Source organism: Drosophila innubila (genome assembly GCF_004354385.1).
Source record: "Drosophila innubila isolate TH190305 chromosome 2L unlocalized genomic scaffold, UK_Dinn_1.0 4_B_2L, whole genome shotgun sequence".
Lineage (NCBI taxonomy): Eukaryota > Metazoa > Arthropoda > Insecta > Diptera > Drosophilidae > Drosophila > Drosophila innubila.
The window spans coordinates 14,342,563-14,361,636 of record NW_022995372.1 but is presented as its reverse complement, the minus strand read 5'-3'; the positions used below and the strand labels follow the sequence as shown (position 1 = coordinate 14,361,636).

The 19,074-nt window shown below is 38.8% G+C and overlaps 5 protein-coding genes across 9 annotated transcripts; 1 reads left to right on the top strand and 4 right to left on the bottom strand.

Annotated features, from left to right (window-relative positions):
* Nucleotides 1-964: 964 nt before the first annotated feature.
* On the bottom strand, nucleotides 965-2,682 carry LOC117780722 (protein fuzzy homolog). The gene is made up of 3 exons (XM_034617354.1): nucleotides 2,540-2,682; nucleotides 1,188-2,275; nucleotides 965-1,128 (listed from the first exon to the last, which is right to left on the bottom strand). The coding sequence occupies exons 1-3, from the start codon at nucleotides 2,615-2,617 to the stop codon at nucleotides 1,071-1,073; spliced, it is 1,224 nt and encodes a 407-aa protein (XP_034473245.1). The 5' UTR covers nucleotides 2,618-2,682; the 3' UTR covers nucleotides 965-1,070.
* Nucleotides 2,683-3,010: 328 nt separating this feature from the next.
* LOC117780118 (exportin-1) lies at nucleotides 3,011-9,503 on the top strand. The gene is made up of 7 exons (XM_034616527.1): nucleotides 3,011-3,466; nucleotides 4,102-5,777; nucleotides 6,388-6,758; nucleotides 6,827-7,306; nucleotides 7,884-8,216; nucleotides 8,286-8,651; nucleotides 8,714-9,503. Exons 2-7 carry the CDS (start codon nucleotides 4,289-4,291, stop codon nucleotides 8,861-8,863), a joined length of 3,189 nt encoding a protein of 1,062 aa, XP_034472418.1. The 5' UTR covers nucleotides 3,011-3,466; nucleotides 4,102-4,288; the 3' UTR covers nucleotides 8,864-9,503.
* A 666-nt stretch (nucleotides 9,504-10,169) lies between these two features.
* LOC117781919 (alpha-N-acetylglucosaminidase) lies at nucleotides 10,170-13,867 on the bottom strand. Its single transcript, XM_034618803.1, has 2 exons — nucleotides 13,600-13,867; nucleotides 10,170-12,415 (listed from the first exon to the last, which is right to left on the bottom strand). The coding sequence occupies exons 1-2, from the start codon at nucleotides 13,825-13,827 to the stop codon at nucleotides 10,301-10,303; spliced, it is 2,343 nt and encodes a 780-aa protein (XP_034474694.1). The 5' UTR covers nucleotides 13,828-13,867; the 3' UTR covers nucleotides 10,170-10,300.
* A 454-nt stretch (nucleotides 13,868-14,321) lies between these two features.
* Nucleotides 14,322-17,646, bottom strand: LOC117781648 (probable serine/threonine-protein kinase samkC). 5 transcript variants are annotated; one of them, XR_004617193.1, is made up of 4 exons: nucleotides 17,425-17,645; nucleotides 15,860-17,351; nucleotides 15,085-15,672; nucleotides 14,322-15,047 (listed from the first exon to the last, which is right to left on the bottom strand). XR_004617193.1 is itself a non-coding variant. In XM_034618436.1 (3 exons), the coding sequence occupies exon 2, from the start codon at nucleotides 17,343-17,345 to the stop codon at nucleotides 15,876-15,878; it is 1,470 nt and encodes a 489-aa protein (XP_034474327.1). In that variant the 5' UTR covers nucleotides 17,346-17,351; nucleotides 17,425-17,646; the 3' UTR covers nucleotides 14,322-15,702; nucleotides 15,865-15,875. The 5 variants fall into 5 exon arrangements, 2 of the variants coding, with proteins under 2 accessions (XP_034474327.1, XP_034474325.1); XR_004617192.1 differs by having other exon boundaries at nucleotides 14,322-15,597; nucleotides 15,635-15,672; XR_004617194.1 differs by lacking the exon at nucleotides 14,322-15,047 and having other exon boundaries at nucleotides 15,583-15,597; nucleotides 15,635-15,702; nucleotides 15,865-17,351; nucleotides 17,425-17,646.
* A 591-nt stretch (nucleotides 17,647-18,237) lies between these two features.
* LOC117781015 lies at nucleotides 18,238-18,921 on the bottom strand. Its single transcript, XM_034617723.1, has one exon. It carries the CDS (start codon nucleotides 18,831-18,833, stop codon nucleotides 18,285-18,287), a length of 549 nt encoding a protein of 182 aa, XP_034473614.1. The 5' UTR covers nucleotides 18,834-18,921; the 3' UTR covers nucleotides 18,238-18,284.
* Nucleotides 18,922-19,074: the final 153 nt, after the last annotated feature.

The window sequence follows — 19,074 nt, the reverse complement described above, 5'->3', positions numbered from 1 at the left end:
GTTCTGGTTATAGGTTGATGTATTATCGAGCAGACGTTTATCCTCGTCAGATAGGTTTAAAATTGAACAAAAATTATTTTTCAATGCTATTACGCTTTTCATTTAAGCTAAGAGCGTGACAATGATGTTAATGTTGAAATTAACATTGCTTATTGAATTTATAATTTATATTTATTTCAATTGGCCTTGTGATCGCTGCAGGCTATAAATAGCTCTTCCAAGTTGCTTACAAAAAGTGTAATCATGTAATCAGTTGTGGAGGAAAATATTTTATTGCCAAATTAACTATGAAAATAGACAAAGTAAAATAATATATATAATATATATTCTCTAATTTAAAATAATAGTATATTGCACCAGCACCTACTTATTTATATTAAGATTTAAAATCAGGGAATCAAACCGAAACAAATATAGGTTACGGTTTTGGTTCCGGGACGTCCCGAAATAACAAGTTAGGACAGTTTGAAGTTGGTCAGACTTCATAGTTAGCCACTTTACAAGTCCAAATTTTTATCCAATTTGGCATGATTTTGTACAAAAAAATGAAAGGTCTCAGAATCAAGTTTAAAGTGATGTTTTATACTAATAACGATATAAAGAGTTGATTAAAAGTGAAAACTTGAGATTTAAAATATTGGATTTTTAAAATTTCAAAGGGGGGACCCTTTTTATCGAAATCGAATCTTGGTCGAAAATAAATGAGAAAAAATTATGATCAAAATGACATTCCGTTTGAAAATCTATTTAGTTTTGATCAAGTTATGACAGTTGGAAGTTGGACAATTCTTTGACCTAGCAACATAACCACAACCGTACCGGTACAAACGTTTCGGTATGCGGTTCTTGAAAGAGAATTTTCATTCGGTTACTGTTTCAGTTCAGGTACTAAAAATAAAACGGTAAGTTTCGGTTAACGGTTCCGGTGCTATTTCCTGTTTAAGATATTGGCAATTTAGGAAAATAGAGGCAGTCATGTCTTATTTAAAAAATAAGAAAGGTAATTTAAAGGTATGTTAAATGGACGGCAATCATCAGTCTTATAAGATCCATGGAAAAATATATTCTGGTCACCAGCAGACGGTCTTTTCTTGCAATAGGCTAACATGGACATGCTTGGCGAGAAATCTGTTGAAAAGAAAAGTTATTTATCAATTGTTTAGCTCTTTTAATGCTAATTAACTTACCTCATTGCGTGTGTCGGCACAGCAGCCACAAAGAGCAAGAAAATAACATTATTTTGGTCATCCGCATGGGCATAACATTTGTGATAGTCCGAGCAACTATACTGATCTACCATTGTAGATATATTTGAAGTATCCAATTCGTTGCTGTCGCATTTTGTTGCTTTTAATTCGTGCATGGTATCCAAGGTGTGATCGAAGAATCTTTTAAGCATATCCAAACGCTGCAAGTCGCCCACAACGATACGTTTGGCAGTCGAAGATTGATGCAGATTCCGGGTAAAAATGCATTTACGTGTTTCGGTATTGATCAAAATGATTGCCAATATATGGGCATCGATGTCCAGCTGCTCGGGCAGACTACGTGGCACGCAACGCTCTACGCTAGCCAAAAGATTGCCATCATTGCGATAGGCATTCATAGCATTAAGATGCAGCTCTCGAAAAGCAGGTTCAGCGCCACAGAGAACACATAGAACACTGTTGGTCGAGACGGGTATTGTGACAAATCGAAAGGCGATATTTGGACTCTTGCTGGGCAAATAGACGGGAACATCGAGCTGTAGCGTGCTAGATGAATTTAATAGAAACAGCAGAAGCTCCCTGTCCAGCGTATCCAAATCCCACCATCCTTCTGTGGCTACAGAAATACGTTGCCCCACAACAAGACAACAGAAGAGTGAGCCACAGTTAGCACTGAACTCATTCAATCGCTGCAAGAGATTCGCATTTTCCGTAGCGAGCAGACAGTCCGTATAGCCCAAAAGGGTTGTGCCTGCGCTGGATGCTTCCAGAGCAGCGTCTACAATAGGCACATACTTTTTGGCATCCTTCTTTAAGCGTTCCAGCAGTGCAGGATGAGCCAGCTCATCCCGACTAATAAAAAGTGCAATTGCGCCAAAAGCCAGTTCTGCCAGCGTTTGAAGTTGAAACTCGCCCATGCCACGCCCACACACAATAAAGGTGATTACATTGTGAAAGTCACGCCAAATGTATGTCCATTCCGCAGTTTGTGTGGTTTGCAATTGTATGCCGAGTGATTTAAAGAACATGTGAAATCCATTCAGAGAGGCCACAGTTGAAAAGGGCAGCTAAAAAAAAAAAGAAGCAACAAGTGGCACTTACAATAACTGGCTAATGCTGTAAAATATACAGTCAGCCAAGTAGTTGTTTGGACAATACAAACATTGCACATATTTTCTTTAATTTTTCCAATTTTATTGATAGTAATCAAATCCATTGCGCTCAACTATTTTCAAAATATTTGGATTGGTTCTATGTCATCAAAACAATTATTAGAATAACTGTTTATACTGAATGAATAATAAATAAATAAATAAAATAAATAAGCTTACATTATCGCATTCTCCCTTTTTACGCGTGAATATGGGTAATCCGCCATTTGTTGTTAAACAATGCAAATAAATTGACATTGAATGGAAAGAGATTTTTGTTTATAAAAAAAAATAATAATTTTTGTTCGTGTCTAACTTGTACCACGATTAGAGATGAGCGTGTATCGAATTTATTTAGCACAATGGAGCACGAACACGATAAGAATCTTTTGCACGTCCAAAATATTCAAATCAATTATATTCAATTTGTATTCACTGAGAATGCGCATTTTATTTAATTATATAGTAATATTTTTTTTTAAATAAATTACAATTTAATTACCGATTGCAACACGAGCACTACAGGCGCCAATATCTTACCACGGTAATAAAATACACAAACAACTGGTACGATAAGCGATATTTCCAAATACAAGCCTGTTATAGGCTAGGGCTGAATATTCGTATGATATGGAAACACTGTGCTTTGTAAATTGTGCCGGTATATATTTTGTGAAAGCTGATTAATTGTGTTTTGTTTGATAAAACGCAACTTGCTTAAATGATATCTGTATAATTTTCTTACTGTTCATAGTAAATTAATAACATTTATATAAATTGCGCTCGATTCCGGCACCGCGCATGACGCTCGTGATCCATCCCTGGTTTTCACCACAGAAGGAGAAGAAAAGTACTGCGAAAAAGTTTGTTTAAAACACACAAATTGGTCACAACGTCAACCGTTGTTAACCAAATTGCAAATAAGTGCTCAGTGTACATGTGCTTAAGTACATCTGATATAAACTAGCCTTGTGCGCAACGCAACTTGCAATAAAAATATTTTCCTGTCTGGACATAAACGTTGTAGTCTTTTTCACTCGTTTTGCGCTCTTCGTTTTACACGCTGCTTCTTGGGATTCGTAGGTTGCAACGCTTTCCTAAAACTTGGTAAGTGTGTGAAAGACGTTAAATATGTAAATGTGTATAAAAGTGAATTATAATTGTCAACAAACGTGTTGTACAACAATCTAAAATCGGGAGCACATTATAGACTTGTGAAATGCCTTCGCAGTCTCATCTCAATGCGTTGCGCTACTTTGATTGTATTTTGCATGTGTGAGCGGCGTGTGTGCGTGTGTGTGTTTTAGAGATGAGCGATTTTTAGGATTATAAGTGAATAGCGGCAAGCAGCGTAGATTGCAATTACTTTCTCTTCATATGTAATTAGTTATATTTTACGATAATCGTTACAATATTTACCTCCACATGCAAAATATCATGAATGCAATTTAGTGAAAGCGGCGTTTACTAACTCGTTCTGCTGACAACCAAAACAAAATCAAATGACTTGCTAATGTGAGATACTTGGGATGAGTAACAGGTACGAATATCGAATATCGCTCATCTCTAGTACGTATGTGCGAAAAAGTGTAAGCGCGCGCTACAAGCAGCCATGCGTTTGTATTTGTGCGTAGAAAATAAGAAAACATACAAACAAACATACAAATATATATTTGTATAAAAGAAATATGGTTGCCTTTATGCCGATAAATTTAATTTCGATTCTTTCGATTCCTCTATAGAAAGTCAATCCCAACAGCTGGCAGCTAAGCACAACAAGAACATTACCTGGACGCGCACATCCCCCCCTCGTTTTAGCCGGAGGAGCAGCTAAAATCAATCAAAATTAACGCGGACACAGCGACTGCTGGTGCTGGTGCTGCTGCTGCTGAGCGACGCAGACGAGAACGCTGCTTTTACTACAAAGCGATGGCGATGTTGAGCTCCGATGAGGCGAGCAAGTTGCTCGATTTCAATCAGAAGCTGGACATTAATCTGCTCGATAAGATCGTTGAGGCACTCTACTCCTCGCAAGGTGAGCAGCTGCGATTGGCCCAGGACATACTCACCACATTGAAGGAGCATCCAGAGGCATGGACGCGTGTCGACAGCATACTCGAATATTCACAGAATCAGCAAACCAAGTTCTATGCACTCCAAATCCTCGAGGAGGTGATCAAGACACGCTGGAAGGTGTTGCCTCGCAATCAATGCGAGGGCATCAAAAAGTATGTGGTCAGTCTGATTATTAAAACATCCTCGGATCCGGCCATTATGGAGCAAAACAAAGTGTATTTGAACAAGCTAAATATGATACTGGTGCAGATATTGAAGCGGGAATGGCCACGTAACTGGGAGACGTTCATCAGTGATATTGTTGGGGCATCGAAGACAAATGAAAGCTTGTGCATGAACAATATGGTTATACTGAAGAACCTGAGCGAGGAGGTCTTTGACTTTTCGCTGGGGCAGATAACACAGACGAAGGCCAAGCATCTCAAGGATACCATGTGCTCAGAGTTTTCGCAAATATTCACGCTTTGCCAGTTTGTCCTGGAGAACTCGATGAATGCGGCACTGATACAGGTTACGCTGGAGACATTGCTGCGCTTTCTCAACTGGATACCATTGGGCTATATATTCGAGACGACGCTCATTGAGACACTGATCTTTAAGTTTCTCAGCGTGCCGATGTTCCGTAATGTCACCCTGAAGTGCCTGTCTGAAATTGCCGGACTCACGGCTGCCAATTACAATGAGAACTTTGCGACGCTATTCAAGGACACGATGGTGCAGCTAGATCAAATCATTGGCCAGAACATGAATATGAATAATGTGTTCCAATGCGGCAGCGATACGGAACAAGAACTGGTGCTCAATCTGGCGATGTTCCTCTGCACGTTTCTCAAAGAGCACGGCAAACTAGTCGAGGATGCCAAGTATGTGGATTATTTGAACCAGGCACTCATGTATTTGGTCATGATCAGTGAGGTTGAGGATGTTGAGGTGTTTAAGATCTGTTTGGAATACTGGAATAGTCTTGTCGAGAATCTGTACAATACCGAATTCTTTCATCCCACACTTGAATCTTCAAAGAGGCAGCAAGTTTATCCACGGCGGCGTTTCTATGCAGCCATCCTGTCCAAGGTTCGCTTCATCATGATTTCACGTATGGCCAAACCCGAGGAGGTACTTGTGGTCGAGAATGAGAACGGTGAAGTAGTGCGTGAATTTATGAAGGACACGAATTCAATAAATTTGTATAAAAATATGAGAGAGACTTTGGTTTTCCTCACCCACTTGGATTGTGTGGACACTGATCGCATTATGACCTTAAAGCTGCTTAACCAGGTCAATGGCACCGAATTCTCCTGGAAAAATCTCAACACACTATGTTGGGCCATAGGCTCGATATCGGGTAAGTTGTCAATTGATTGATTATCTTTACAAGTTACGTAACGCTAAAGACAGAATTTTGACAGTTAAATTAAGCTAGACATGAAATTAGAAAATTGAATAAATTAGAGCAAAGATAGAAAATAAATTAAATATATTAAAGAAAATGTATAAGCTTAAAGGAGGCGTTACAGACTCCATAAAGTCTGTTTCGCACACTTTACTTAGGATTATAGCAAATCAAAAAAAATTTATCCGATAAACTTCTTAAGCGAGAAAATTAGAAAAGATGCGATATATATTTAAAACGAGTCAAAAGAGGAAAACCTGAACAGATTATGCGCAAAACATATAATATTGTGGTCCTAATGTGACCTGATAATTTCACTACGATCGTATATTAAGTTTTGAAGTTATTCAAGAAACAATTGTGTTCATAATGGAGCCAACAGAAGATGTATTTAATTATGTTTGATTGGAACAAGATTGGCGCCAAGAATTGCCTTTTATTGAACAAGTGCATCATAGTCTACTGCTCTGCTGTAGAAATTGTTCCTGGTTTTGTGTTATTGGTTTTGCACTAAATATAGTAACATTTCTGTATACATAAATTCAAATTAATATTCTTGCAGGTGCCTTCTGTGAGGAGGATGAGAAACGATTTCTCGTTACTGTCATCAAGGATCTGCTTGGCCTCTGTGAGCAAAAGAAGGGCAAGGACAATAAGGCTATCATTGCATCCAATATTATGTATGTGGTTGGACAGTATCCTCGCTTTCTGCGTGCTCATTGGAAATTCCTAAAGACGGTGGTCAATAAACTGTTTGAATTTATGCACGAGACGCATGATGGCGTACAGGACATGGCCTGTGACACGTTTATCAAGATTGCAATCAAATGCCGTCGTTATTTTGTCACAATCCAGCCAAATGAGGCGTGCACCTTTATTGACGAGATACTGAGCACAATGAGCAGCATTATTTGTGATCTGCAGCCACAACAGGTAAATTGAATACATTACACTTTCACGCTTTACGCATAATCATTCATATCTGTTTATCTTTTATCAAGGTACATACGTTCTATGAGGCAGTTGGGTATATGATCTCGGCTCAGGTCGATCAGGTGCAACAGGATGCGTTAATTGAACGATATATGTTGCTGCCCAATCAAGTCTGGGATGACATTATATCGCGGGCATCGAAAAATGTCGACTTTCTGAAGAACATGACAGCGGTTAAACAACTTGGCAGCATATTGAAGACAAATGTGGCCGCCTGCAAGGCATTGGGTCATGCCTATGTCATTCAATTGGGTCGCATCTATTTGGATATGCTCAATGTGTACAAGATCACGTCGGAGAACATCATACAGGCGATTGAGGTGAATGGCGTGAATGTGAACAATCAGCCGCTCATTAAATCAATGCACGTGGTCAAGAAGGAGACGCTCAACTTGATAGCTGAGTGGGTATCGCGCTCCAATGACAATCAATTAGTTATGGACAACTTTATACCGCCCTTATTAGACGCCATCTTAATGGATTATCAGGTAAGCATCCAATTAAAGTGTTTAATTTATTATTTGTAGCTACCGAAACCAGCAAATAGAAGTCATTAATAACGAAGACAATATAATTACGAGCAATTTTTATTTAAAAACGTTTAATAGTTCAACGTTTATTTAAATTAATAATTTAACACATATTAATTTAACATAAATTTTCATTAAAAGTTGTAATATAAAGTAAACGTACATTTTTGAATTTCATAATTAAATTTTCTATAAAAATCTTAAGTAAGTTTACTTTTTGACGTTTAAAACAAAAATTCCGCCAAAATCATTATATTCAAAAACAGAATCATTGATCATGATATATATTTTATTTTGGTAACACTTTAAAAAACTTCCATTTTTTATTTTTTTTTTTTATCGTAATTAAACGTATGATGGTTTTGAAATAAATTTAAGTATTATCGAATTATTATTTGCTAGCTTTTCAATTAAAAATTAGTATAATATTCTAAACATAATAGCAAAATTAGGAAATTAAAAAATTATATTTCACACGGTACAATTTAAATTTGAAATCTTTTAACAATTGTGCAAATTTGTAATTATCTTTTAGCGGTGTAAGGTTCCGTCGGCACGTGAACCCAAAGTACTGAGTGCGATGGCAACGATTGTGCACAAACTGCGTCAGCATATAACGAATGAAGTACCAAAAATATTTGATGCCGTTTTTGAATGCACGCTGGACATGATCAATAAGAATTTCGAGGATTTCCCACAGCACCGTCTCAGTTTCTATGAGCTACTACAAGCTGTCAATGCGCATTGCTTCAAGGCGTTCCTCAACATACCGCCGGCACAGTTTAAGCTTGTTTTTGACTCTGTGGTTTGGGCCTTTAAGCACACAATGCGTAATGTGGCCGATATGGGCTTAAATATCTTGTATAAAGTGAGTGACATGATTTCTACATAATATCATTGATTTGATAATTATATATATTCATTTTGAAATTTACAGATGCTGCAAAATCTTGAACAACATCCAAATGCGGCGCAGAGTTTCTATCAGACCTATTTTACGGATATACTTATGCAAATTTTCTCAGTGGTAACTGACACTTCGCATACGGCAGGTCTGCCGAATCATGCTATCATCTTGGCCTACATGTTCTCGTTGGTGGAGAATCGAAAGATAACTGTGGATCTGGGCCCCATACCGGACAATATGATATTCATACAGGAATATGTAGCCTCATTGCTTAAATCGGCATTTAATCATTTATCAGATAATCAGATCAAAGTCTTTGTCACTGGCCTTTTCAATTTGGATGAGAATGTGCAAGCATTTAAGGAGCATTTGAGAGATTTTCTTATACAGATACGCGTAAGTGAACTTTAGCTGTTTTCATTTGTTTAAACGTTTATACATATTTAAACAATTTACAGGAGGCCACCGGCGAGGATGATTCCGATCTATATCTGGAGGAACGTGAGGCAGCATTAGCCGAGGAGCAATCCAATAAGCGTCAAATGCAACGTAATATTCCGGGCATGTTGAATCCCCATGAATTGCCAGAGGACATGCAGGATGAATAAAATATGCCGTGTATCTGAGAATGCATGTTAGTTGAAGCTTAAGAATGCTTAAGATTGATGATTGATAATGATGATGTATGAGTGTTTTCTCGTTTGGAGAAAAAGTATAAATGTTTGTTTGATTGAATGCATATGAGTATAAACGTTATATATATATATACAAACACAACACACACACAACCCTAAACATAAACAGCAACAAAACCCACACACACATCTGCATGATGACAGTTTGCGCATATGTATGTTGAATTAAGTAGGATGATGATGATGATGACATGAAAATTAGGTACGCAGTTTGCATACCTTAATATGATTAAACATATTTGTTGCGTACTTGCCGTCAACGCACACACACACATCCACACGAAGAACAACAAAAAACCAAGCCAGGCACCTACCCTTCTCATCCTCCTCCTCCTTACTTAGCGGTAAAGCATCGTCGTATAAATATGCAAACTTTATACATACAACATAAACACTAAAAACTAATAAGAATAATAATAATAATGTTTGTTTGAAATTTTAAACTGATGAGAATAATTGTAGAAATATCTTGTATGAATGAAAGAACAAGTGAACACCTCTCCCCATATACGACTTTCTACAAAAATAAAAACAAAAGCGAAACTTAAATATACACATTATTAAAGTAAATTTAATTGTAGTTTGCCAACACACAACAACCACACATCAAGAAATTAAATGAGTAATTAATTCTATGTATACACTTGCATAAACTCAATATAAATAAAAAAAATATGTACATTTATTTAATGTGCGTTAAAACAAACTGTACCACAACCACACACACACATACACCACACTCACACACATAAACAAAAGCAGCAAAAAAAAGAAAATATTGAGAAAGAAAACCATAGAAATTCGTATGCGTATGATTGATTGATTGATGAAGATGTTTAAATTTTTACATTTAAATTAGTTTGTACATTAATTTAAATAAAAATCAAATAAAACACAAAAGTTATATTCCTATATATACATGTTTGTATATGACGCGTGTTTAGCAGGGACCGAAAATAATGATTAATAATTTACAACTTGAAAACAAAGAGAATTATAACTTTATTTTCTAACTTTATTTGATTCAACAGTTTTCAATTCGAGAGCTTTTCTCTTAATTATGAAACAGAGAAAACTCTATGAAACTACTATACATATATATTTTGAGTATACATACAAATGTTTTTTATTTTATTTAAAAAGTAATGAATATTTTTTATATTTATATTTAAAAGCTTAAAAATTATAATTTTTATTTTTTATAAATAAAACGCAAAACTGATGATTAAAATTTATATTTAACTTTCATTCCCCTATATTGCAATACATATATATATAATCATTATGGTCTCTGCTAATAAGGTAAAAAATCGGACATATTTAAAACTTATGTTTGGATGTGTGTATATATTATTGTTTATTGTTCCGTTTGTTGTGATTTCGATGCTGTGCTGTGGACTCACTTATGCTAAGCTTTAAACGATTATTGTGCAGAAATTCGGTATTTTTTGCATAGGAATTCCACCTGATGTAGATGTCCTGTGAGATAAGCCAAGTGTCTCCCACTGGTTTTGTTGGATAGACATTGGTTAGATTACTAAACGGCAGTTCAATTTCATTTGCAACCCGTTGCTTGAAGATGGTGGCATTAAATGGTCTATTGGACATCATGGAGAGTGTGACGGAATCAAGGAACATATTCCAACGTGGCTTGTAATAATCACGCACCATGCCGGACCATTGTTTGCCGGCATAATCGAGAATCTGGCCATTAGGACCCCAGGCAGTGAGTTGATTTCTTGCATTAAACTCGTAGACTGGTCGTTGATCAATGCTGGGCGCCAGTTGCTTGGCATCCTCCAGCCAGTTGCCCAACAGGAAGTGGGCACCACTTGCGAGGATGCTCTCCATGTCGTCCAGCATTTGTTGCAGTTTGCCAGCCAAGTACTGGAAACGTGAGAGTTGCGACTTGCGATATGCGGACTTGAGATTAACATAGATCTGATCGATGCTCAGCTGCAGATACTGTCGGGTTATGTCCACCAGATCGTGCTCATAGATTGCATATCTCTCGTCCTCCAGTGGCACAACATCCTTAGCTGAGAGTAACAGTTGCCAGGCCTCGTTGACGCTGGATGCATTATACCAAGTCCAAGGCTTTAAACTGAGACCTGGTCGTCTGTTCAACACGTATTTGCCTCGCATGCGGTTCAGGCCATGGAAATCATAAACGCTGCCACGCAACAGCTGCCACGCCTGGACGAGGCGAGTGTCATTAACGCCATAACGTGTGAGAACAAAGTGATCAAACCAGTTGCTCAATTGCAGATTATCTGCACTCCAGGCACGCTCGAGAGTGAGAGCAAAAATGACATAGTTCTGATTAATACCCTCAGGTGTTATGCCCACGCCCACCATGCTGCTGTTGGCCATGGAGCGTGCTGCTCCAATGCCAGTGTTGATCAACCGTGCAGAGCCAAACATGCCCAGCGTGCCCCCGAAATTGTTCAACATGCACCACACAAAGGGCTGTCCATAGTAGGAGAAGGTGCGTTGATATTGGGGAAACTGTTCGCTTTGCAGGTCCAGCACGAGAATGCGACCACGTGGCACCGCAGTGAGAAAGGCCTCGATTAGCTGATCCTTCCAATAATCGACATTCAGGAACATCCAGCCCTGCAGCAGCCAGACTGCATCGCCGTCCACTTCCCGCATTGAATCATAAATGGCTGTGGCAGTGGCACGCATGTATTCCGGTTCTGCAATTGGTGGCAGCATTTCGTTGAAGGGATCGCAAAAGTAGATATGATTGGAGCCATAGGTGTCCACCATGCGACGCAGAAACATGGTGGCCAGCTGCTGGAAGAGCGCCTCTCCTGGCTCCACAAATAGACTGCAGCAATAGGGATCGGGAAAGTGATTCCAACGCTGTGCCACCGAATAGCTGGCATTGGGAAAGATGCGTCGCATTGCCACTGGCACATGTCCGGCAAATGCTGGCAATGCCACGCCCATGCCCAGCTCCCGTTGTGCCTGGACAATGCGCTGTTGCAGCAGCTGCTGGAGGCGTCTGTGCGCCGGCGGCAAAGGTCCTGCCCAGCCGCGTATGTTGCCCATGCGCTGCCAGGCCTGGAATGCCGGCCCAGCAAAGTGGGCATCGATTTCCTCCGCACTCAACCCCAAATCGGAGTACACATCCTGCCAGACGGACTCCTGATTGGGCGCCAACGATAGATTAATGCCCATCAATGCCATCCAATCGATGTGTCGGCGCCATTGCTCAATATTCCACCACACAAAGCTATAACTCCAGGTGCAAACATTTTGATAATAGATTATCGGACTGGCCGATTTGGAGCGAATTGTCACATTCGGCAGTTGCAAATTCTCGGGCAGCTCAATGTGCGTCTTGAACCACTCCAAATCCTTGTTTAATACATACTTCAGATAGTAATGGAATCCCTTGCAAACAGAGACGCCATCCCAGCCGACTATCAAGACTTTGCCATTGTCCTGCAGGCTGATCTGTAAATGGATGAGTATGAATAAGATGAAGGCAGGATGTATAATATTAGCCCAGATGTATATTGTGTGAGATTGGTTGAGATATCTCAAAAAACTATGAAGTTTTTCATACTAAAACTTTGTTTTCGACCTATGTTCCTATGGCAGCTATATGATGTAGAGATTCAATACAAAAATAAATACTTGATCTGCGTACGGTATCCAGGAACCTACATACAAAGTTTAAAGTCTCTAGCTCTTATAATCTCTGAGATCGACGCGTTCAAACAGACGGACATGGGTAAACCGGCTGTTGATCCTGAGCAAGAATATATATACTTTATGGGACCTGCCACGCCCCCTTCTGCCTGTAACATACATTCTGCCAAACACATAATACCCATTTTTAATGGACACAGGGTATAACAAAGTACTAAAGCAAGATTTATACTGAGAATAAATATACTATTGGGATAATTATAGCACTGTAATCTTGATGACTTTTCGATGACAGGGAGGTAAATAGATTGCTTTTGTTCTCAAACCCAAAGAACAAAAGCTAGGTTTTTACAATCCAAAGACTTGATGCATTGTATTTAATATTTGACTGAATGATCTTATGACAGCTATATGATATAGTAGTCCGATTTAAACTTAATTTGATCAGGTTGTATATACTTAATAAGTATTACTAAATATCACAAGCACAATCTGTGAAATTGTTTGAGACAACTCAAAAAACAAAAACGTAATTCATATTAAAGTTTGATTTTCGACAGCAGATTTAAGATTTTTTAAAATAACTGTTTTGACAAATAAATAAAAGCATATTAGTAATATATTTTATTTTACAAAAAAAAAATCCATACATTGTTTTGTTTTGCCTATTTTATTATAGTTGCTAATAGTACCAAGTAAAAACAGATAAAAAAAAAATAATGGCATCTATTGGTTCTAAATATATTTAATTTTATTTTGATTCTTATTTTAATATTGTTGCCAATGTTTCTTAAGGCATTTAATGTAAAATAAAATATATTTAAAAAAATGTTTACTATTTAAAAAAAAATAAAAAATGAAATTTTATTAGCACTACTTTTTTCAATGCTAATTAAATAGTAATGATGATGCTCTGATTTTTGCACAGCATAATAATACACTCTGCAAGGGTATTGACTGTAGAGCTGAGTCTGTTAATTGGTTACCTGATAGCTCCTGAAATCCAGCACTTTATTGACCTCCACCTCAAAGGATTTGGACGCCTGTCCGCCGACAACACGTTGGATGAGTTGTCGCACAGCTGCTTCCTGTATATCGGGTGATGTTTCGGGCGCCAGACGCCGCGCCAGTTGCTCTCCAAGTTGACCCCGAGCGTTGCTCAATACATGGAGCAAGGTCAAGATCAACAATAACTTGCTAAAGCGTCCGTCCATGACATACAGTGTCAACGGCACAATTGCTACTGATAAAAGGCGTGAGGTGAGTTCCAAGCAAACAGCAAATGCGAAGATCGTTTCATGTGTAGCGCACAAATTATATATAGAACACTCCAAGCAATTACAATTGCAGCTGTAGCTAAATTGAATTTGTATAACAATAAATGCTTGAGCCTTAATTCCTTCAACTTGGACAATTAATTTGTAATTTCTTTATTTCTCATTCTTTGTTGTTTGAGTTTGAAACGGTAAATCGCATTTTAGTCATCTTGATGTGTACACACTGGACACACCTAAATCGATTTATTCTTGATAAGCTTTAGCGGTTACAGTTGTTGTCGAAGCAAGTCAGTTAATTTCGAAACTTACCGAAACTGTTATACAGTTTGATAATAACTTTTGCACAAATTGTTTAAAATTTTTGAATGTTTTATTGCACATATTTGTCTTAGACACTAACAATAATAATACAAATATTTTTTTTTTTCAACTTTTTTGGCAATCCATTGACATAAGCAATTACATAATATGCTGGCTGCAAAATCTATATTTAATATTCAATACGAGTATAATTCTGATATACTAATATTTTTGAATTCCTAACAATTTTGGATAACAATAAAGCAATATGTATCAAAATTAGGTGTACAATTTAAAGCTGCTAACAAATTAAATTAAAAAAGCCTTGGTCAACTTGGGGCCTTGGCTTTTGCATTTGGCATCAACAAGAAAAAAATATGCTCATAATATATATGTACGTGTGTACATATTTAATTACATACACTTTCATATATGTGCGGCCTTAACTACTAACGAGTATATTCTATATTTTATACAATTTAAAAGCCTTTCATGTTGTATTTTCATTAATAATAATTAATTTCAACAAAATATTAAAACGACTAGCACTAAACAGCCCCGTGTGTATGTAAAAAATACTTATATATAATATGTATGTAATGTATGTGCACATAATGAACAATAAGTACATACATTGAAACAACCTGGTTACAATTTGTGTGTGTTTGGGTGTGTGTGAGTGTGTGTGATTTTACTCATGACAAATAACAACTATTTGTCGGAACTCACCCAATGTACATTTATTTATGAATAATAAAATATATAACGGGCTGCAGCTAGGACCCGTCTTTTTGGTAAATTCGTTGTGCTAGCTTTTCTACTCGTCACTCGTCACTCGTTCCTTTATTCACTCGCCACTTGCTTTACTTGCAATTTTTACTCGCCATGTCGCACTCTTTGGCTATGTTGCTAGCGTTCTATTCGTTACTCGTTCATTTGCTAATTCGCCACTTTCATTAATAGCGTTATCGCTGATTGAGTATGCCTTCCGATGCTTTTACACTTTTTTACTCGCCACTTGTATTACTCAAAACATTCTCCTTTCGCCAGCAATTGCTACTCTTCGTAATATGCATCGGTATTTTTACTCGTCCCTCCATACTTACTCGTTTATTGTATTGCACGCATTATCCACACGTTGATTGAGCAGCCTCTCGTACGCACTTGCCATGCTTTTAACTTTCTACTTATTACTCGTTCCTTTCCAACTCGTCACTTTTGTTACTTTCTACTTACTCGCTGACTAAGCAGTACTTACGAATCCGTTTTCTTATCACTCGATCCTATACCCACTCGCCAATTGTAGTATTATTCGCAATTTTTACTCGCTGACTGACTAGACCTTCTGTACACAATTCCTCGTAATATGCAGCTGAATTATCTATTACTCACTCGTTACTCGTTCCACTACTCGTCACTTTCTAGTTTCTACTCCTTTTATTACTCACTCGTCACTCGCTACTCGTTCCATTACTCGTCACTCTCTTTCCCTTCCATTACTCGTCACTCGTTTCTTTATACTCTTTTCATTACTCACTCGTGACTCGCCACTCGTTCCACCACTCGTCCCTCTCTTTTCGTTCATTTACTCGTCACTCATTTCTTTCTATTGCTTACTCGTCACTCTCTACTCGTTCCGTTACTCGTCGCTCGTCACTTCATCCATTACTCGTTACTCGCATTATCTACTCGCTAATCGAGTAGGCTTTCCGCACACATTTGCTGTGCCTCGTAATACGCAGGTCGCAGTCCTCGTTCGCATGATCCTGATGATGCTGACAGATGACAGGCAAGTCACCATCGTGATTCGGTGCCGTTGAGGATTTGTTCAAGGCGTAGGTGCGAATAAAGTCGATGGTGGAGTAACCTTGAGTGGTCACAGTCTCGGCCGTTGTTGTGGTTGCCGCTCCGGCGGATGACAGCGGAGTTGATGTGCGATTCTGTGATGCAGACGTCACATCCGATGCTGCAGTGCCTCCGTCTGGCGTCACAGGCGCTGTTGTGGTCAGTGAGAGTCCGCTGCCAAATCCATTGCTCACCGTTTTGGGAGAACTCTGGACCGGACTGCGTGGCTGATCCAGGTCCAAGACAATGTAGTTGACACCTGGTAAACTGGTGGGTGTGACCGGTTGTTGTTGTTGTTGTTGCTGCTGCTGTTGTTGTTGTTGTTGCTGCGTGTTGGTAGCCACAGATTGTTGCGATGAGTCGCGTGGCAAGAGTGGCAGATCCAAGCGACTGATGTTCTCATAGCAACGTTCACTGGAACCCGCCGAACCAGGAGCCCCATCAAAGGGCAGACGAGGAGGCGTCTCCACATTGGCATACAAACGCAGCGATTCAGTCAAAACCGGAGCTGACTCTTGAGGTGGCAAATCCGCCGTTGTCTGATGTTGTCGTCGCATGGTGCTGAAGCCGCTATTTGTGGAGGTAGGTGTCGCCTCCGATGGTGAACTGCGACTGCTCTGCTCCAGCAACAGGCGATGCAGCGGCTGATCAAAGTAGACATTCGTATTGGTGTTGATATAGGCGCCTGGAGTAATCGGTGACTGTAGGTTGCCGCTTCCGCTACCAGTGCCCATCTCACCCATAATCAGTTGCAGATTGGGCAGCATATCTGGGGAATCAGCAGCGCTTAACGTATCGCTTGACTGCTGTTGCACCTGCAACGCGGCACGTGCCAGCAAAGGCGCCGGCTCTAGATAATTGTTACTATGCGGTTGGACATCACTTCGACCAAATAATACAGATACGGAGTGCGTGGAATTAACCAGCTCACGTTCCCGTTCCCTTTCGCGTTCCACCTGTGCAAAGGCATCGGTGTTGACGGCATTTATGTAGCGTTGAAACATGGGATACAGTTGCTCGGCATTGTGAATGCGAAACGTATAGATACCCGGACCCGACATGCAGCGTCTGCCCGCCTCAAAGGAAAACAGATCGCCATTGAGGCCATAGCGTCGCAGGTGCTGCAGTGCCCACACAATCGGATCGTAGCCGGGCGTCAGAAAGATCAGTTCACGTGGCGTCAGTTCCAGGAAACCGCTGCGTATTATTGGAGCCTCCGGTCCGCTGGGCTGCAAATGGGCGACACGCACCCGAAACACATTATCCTGCCTCAGCTCGTGCAGTTTATTGGTGCTCGTTATGCAGCCCATGACGCTCTACAAGCAACAACAACGACAAAATTATTACTTCATTGCACTATCTTCATTTAATTTGTCCTATCTTTGTTACCTGTCTAAAGACACAACAATTTTTATCTCTGTCATGTGGAAACGGAGCAAATTGCGTATGGAATTCGCTGTCGTCATAGACACATTGTGGCCCCTAATTGAGCCTCGTTTCACCTATTTTACTTATTCCATTTCTTAGCAAAAAAAAATTAAATATGCGGCTTAAGCAAAAGTTAACAAATTTTGTTTTTGTTCGTGTTTTTCTTTTTTTTTTTGGTATAAATATTGCGGACGTTGCCACCTGGCATTAAAAAAGTTAAAATTTAATTAAGCGTTGCCACCCCCTGGAATTGATAAAAGATTCTATCACAAATTTTGCCAAGATTTTTTGGTTTTTCCCAATTTACAGTTTAAATTGAACTCCTCTGAACTCCCAACATTAAAAAGTTTCCCCCTTTATTTTATCTAATTTTAAAATTTGCCAAGTGTGCACAAATTTGATCCATTTTATATATTTTGAGGCTGAAGTAGCATTAAAAAGGGCAGATCTATAAGGAAAAAAGGCTAAGCATGCAACACTGATGTACAATGTAAATACAGTGGGCTAAACTTTATATTTAATTTTTATCTGTCGACAGTGCACAGAGGAAAATATAGTCCAATAAAGTTTAAATAAAATCATAAAATAAAAATGTTAATTTGCAAATTTAGATATGTTTTAATAAAATTTAATTCATAACTCAAAAGATCAAAAATGTATGTTTAACAATGCTTCAATTCACAAAATTCAATTTCATCACTAAGCTTCTTTATAAATATTAATTATGACTCCAACTTCACATTTAACTCTTAGCTCCATTTACACATAAACATATAACATTAGTCAGTTCTTATAATCCTTACAATAAATATGTAGCGACTTCAGCCTCCTGTAGTTCCTGCCAGGTAAATGTCCATCGCAGTTTTATTTAAATGCACTGTTGGCCGTCGCTTAGGTATCGGCTGTATGTGTGGTAATCTTGTACCATTTACAGCATTTAAGCTTAACATGTAATCATCATCATCGTCGGGCGATTCCGTACGCTTCCGTTTGGCAGTGGACGTTGAAGTCACTTCATTTACCGTAGTAAGGCTCGTGGAACTTGATGAAGTTGTTGATGGCGCCGAAATAATACTGAGGCTTTGCGACTGCGGTTGGCTGCTACTTACATCGGAAACGGAGTTGGCTTGGACTACAGCCTTTTGTAGTTTTATGGCTCTTTTAAGTTTTACCTGGTGTATTGTTTTCAGGCTATTGAAGCAAGCGCCGCAGATGAGCGTTGACTTCCGCAGCTCTGGGTTGATTTTCCTAGCAAACCGCAGCATACTTTCATGCTTTACAGTTTTGTGTGGCTCTCGTAGATGATGTTTGCCCAGGCCACAGTATCTATGGCCAGAACTAGGCGTTGCAGCTTTTGGCGTTGATGGCATCTTTAATATCAAATTTGACAACTTTTTTGTACTTTTGTTTCAACTACGTTTAATTCACAGCCAGCTCTTTCCCGCCGAGACTTAGAAATAAGCAAAAATGTAGTTTCAGTGCTGCCAACTGGTCTTAAATGTCATGTCGCAACTAAAAGAGGAATGGCAGGCTTAGTTCACGGATTTAAGGTCATTTTCATAATGTGATCAATTTTCCAAATGGGCTTCAATCTGAAACTTCTATAATTTT